Source organism: Octopus bimaculoides, chromosome 2 (assembly GCF_001194135.2).
Source record: "Octopus bimaculoides isolate UCB-OBI-ISO-001 chromosome 2, ASM119413v2, whole genome shotgun sequence".
Taxonomy (NCBI): Eukaryota; Metazoa; Mollusca; class Cephalopoda; order Octopoda; family Octopodidae; genus Octopus; species Octopus bimaculoides.
The window spans coordinates 143,284,178-143,285,452 of record NC_068982.1 but is presented as its reverse complement, the minus strand read 5'-3'; the positions used below and the strand labels follow the sequence as shown (position 1 = coordinate 143,285,452).

The 1,275-nt window shown below is 33.6% G+C and overlaps 1 protein-coding gene across 1 annotated transcript in view; it reads left to right on the top strand.

Moving 5' to 3' along the window:
• Window positions 1–1,275, top strand: part of LOC106877077 (uncharacterized) — a 40,986-nt gene that overhangs the window by 10,994 nt on the left and 28,717 nt on the right. Inside the window, exon 2 of the mRNA XM_052965893.1 lies at window positions 351–484. Within this exon, the coding sequence (XP_052821853.1) occupies window positions 351–484 (134 nt within the window). The remainder of the gene's footprint in view (window positions 1–350; window positions 485–1,275) is intronic.

Genomic DNA, 1,275 nt, shown 5'->3' with positions numbered 1-1,275 from the left:
GGTGCATTAGTTTAACGCTCAGAAAGTGAGAAAGTCTTTTACGTTTCGAGTCTACGATCTTGAACAGAAAGGAGCACAGAAATAAACAAAGAGAGAAAATAAAAATGGTTTACTGGCTAGTGATCAATCATGGCCGAGGTGGTCAGACAGTACACACACACACACACATCTGATAATCTGTGAATCAAACCAGTCTCTGCAACCAGGTTGAGAATGTAGGAAAAGACCATGCAAAGCAATTCCTCTTCCTTGGACAAATAAAGAAAAATACAAACAAATAACAAAGAGTAGAGACTAAGATGAAGATTTAAATAAATAATTTTTGCAATAATCTTTCTTTTCTATTTCAGGCATGAGATGCTGACCATTATAGAACAGGCGCATTTACTTGGGATGACCAGTAGTAAATACATGTGGATAATCTCCCACAAGTCCCTTGGCAAACAAACACAGACCGAAGGGTCTCTCCCAGCCGGTATTTTAGGTAAGAGTCTTCATATATTTTAAGTAAATTTCCAATTCTATGTTTATTTAAGAAAGGTGAAGCACATCAATGATGCTGTCTGTCATATTTCGCTAGAATCTAATTTTATATACGGATCTAATTTTATTGCAAACAAGACTATAAAGCTGACAAGTTCGTTCCGTAAATACGAAATTTCACGTCCAATTCTTCCAGTGGGCAAGATGTATCTTCAAAGTTACTTTGAAGTTTTTCAAGTCGTTAGATTTGCCAGAGTGTCTGACGAAGACGGTGATTGGCGAAGTTTCCAAATCAGTGTATATTTAACGGAATGCAATAAAGAAAAATTATTTGAAATTACCATACATAAGTCTTACACGATGCTAGTTGAGAAATTGTTGCTGTGGTTTTTTTATATTTTACTGAAATCTCTCCTTTACAAAGATGTATCCGTTGTTATATGGATAACATCCAAAAATCGAGGACGTAAACACTGCAGCCCTCCAGATACATAAAAAATAATGTTATATAATATATATAAAATAATATATATGTCAAAGATTTCTGCATCTTTTACGAATACGCATGTGCGTGGAATTCGGGAGAAAATCTACAGAAATCAACTCTGTGTGTGTGTATGTGTGTGTGTGGACATCCGATATGTTAGAAAAAGATCACCTACGATTTAACCACAAAGAAAAGAATGTTTTTCAGAAAAAAATCAGCAAACACTTCTTATATGGTTTTTAAATTGATGTTAATTAAATTAATATTCAATTTATCACACTCAGTATATATATATATATATATAT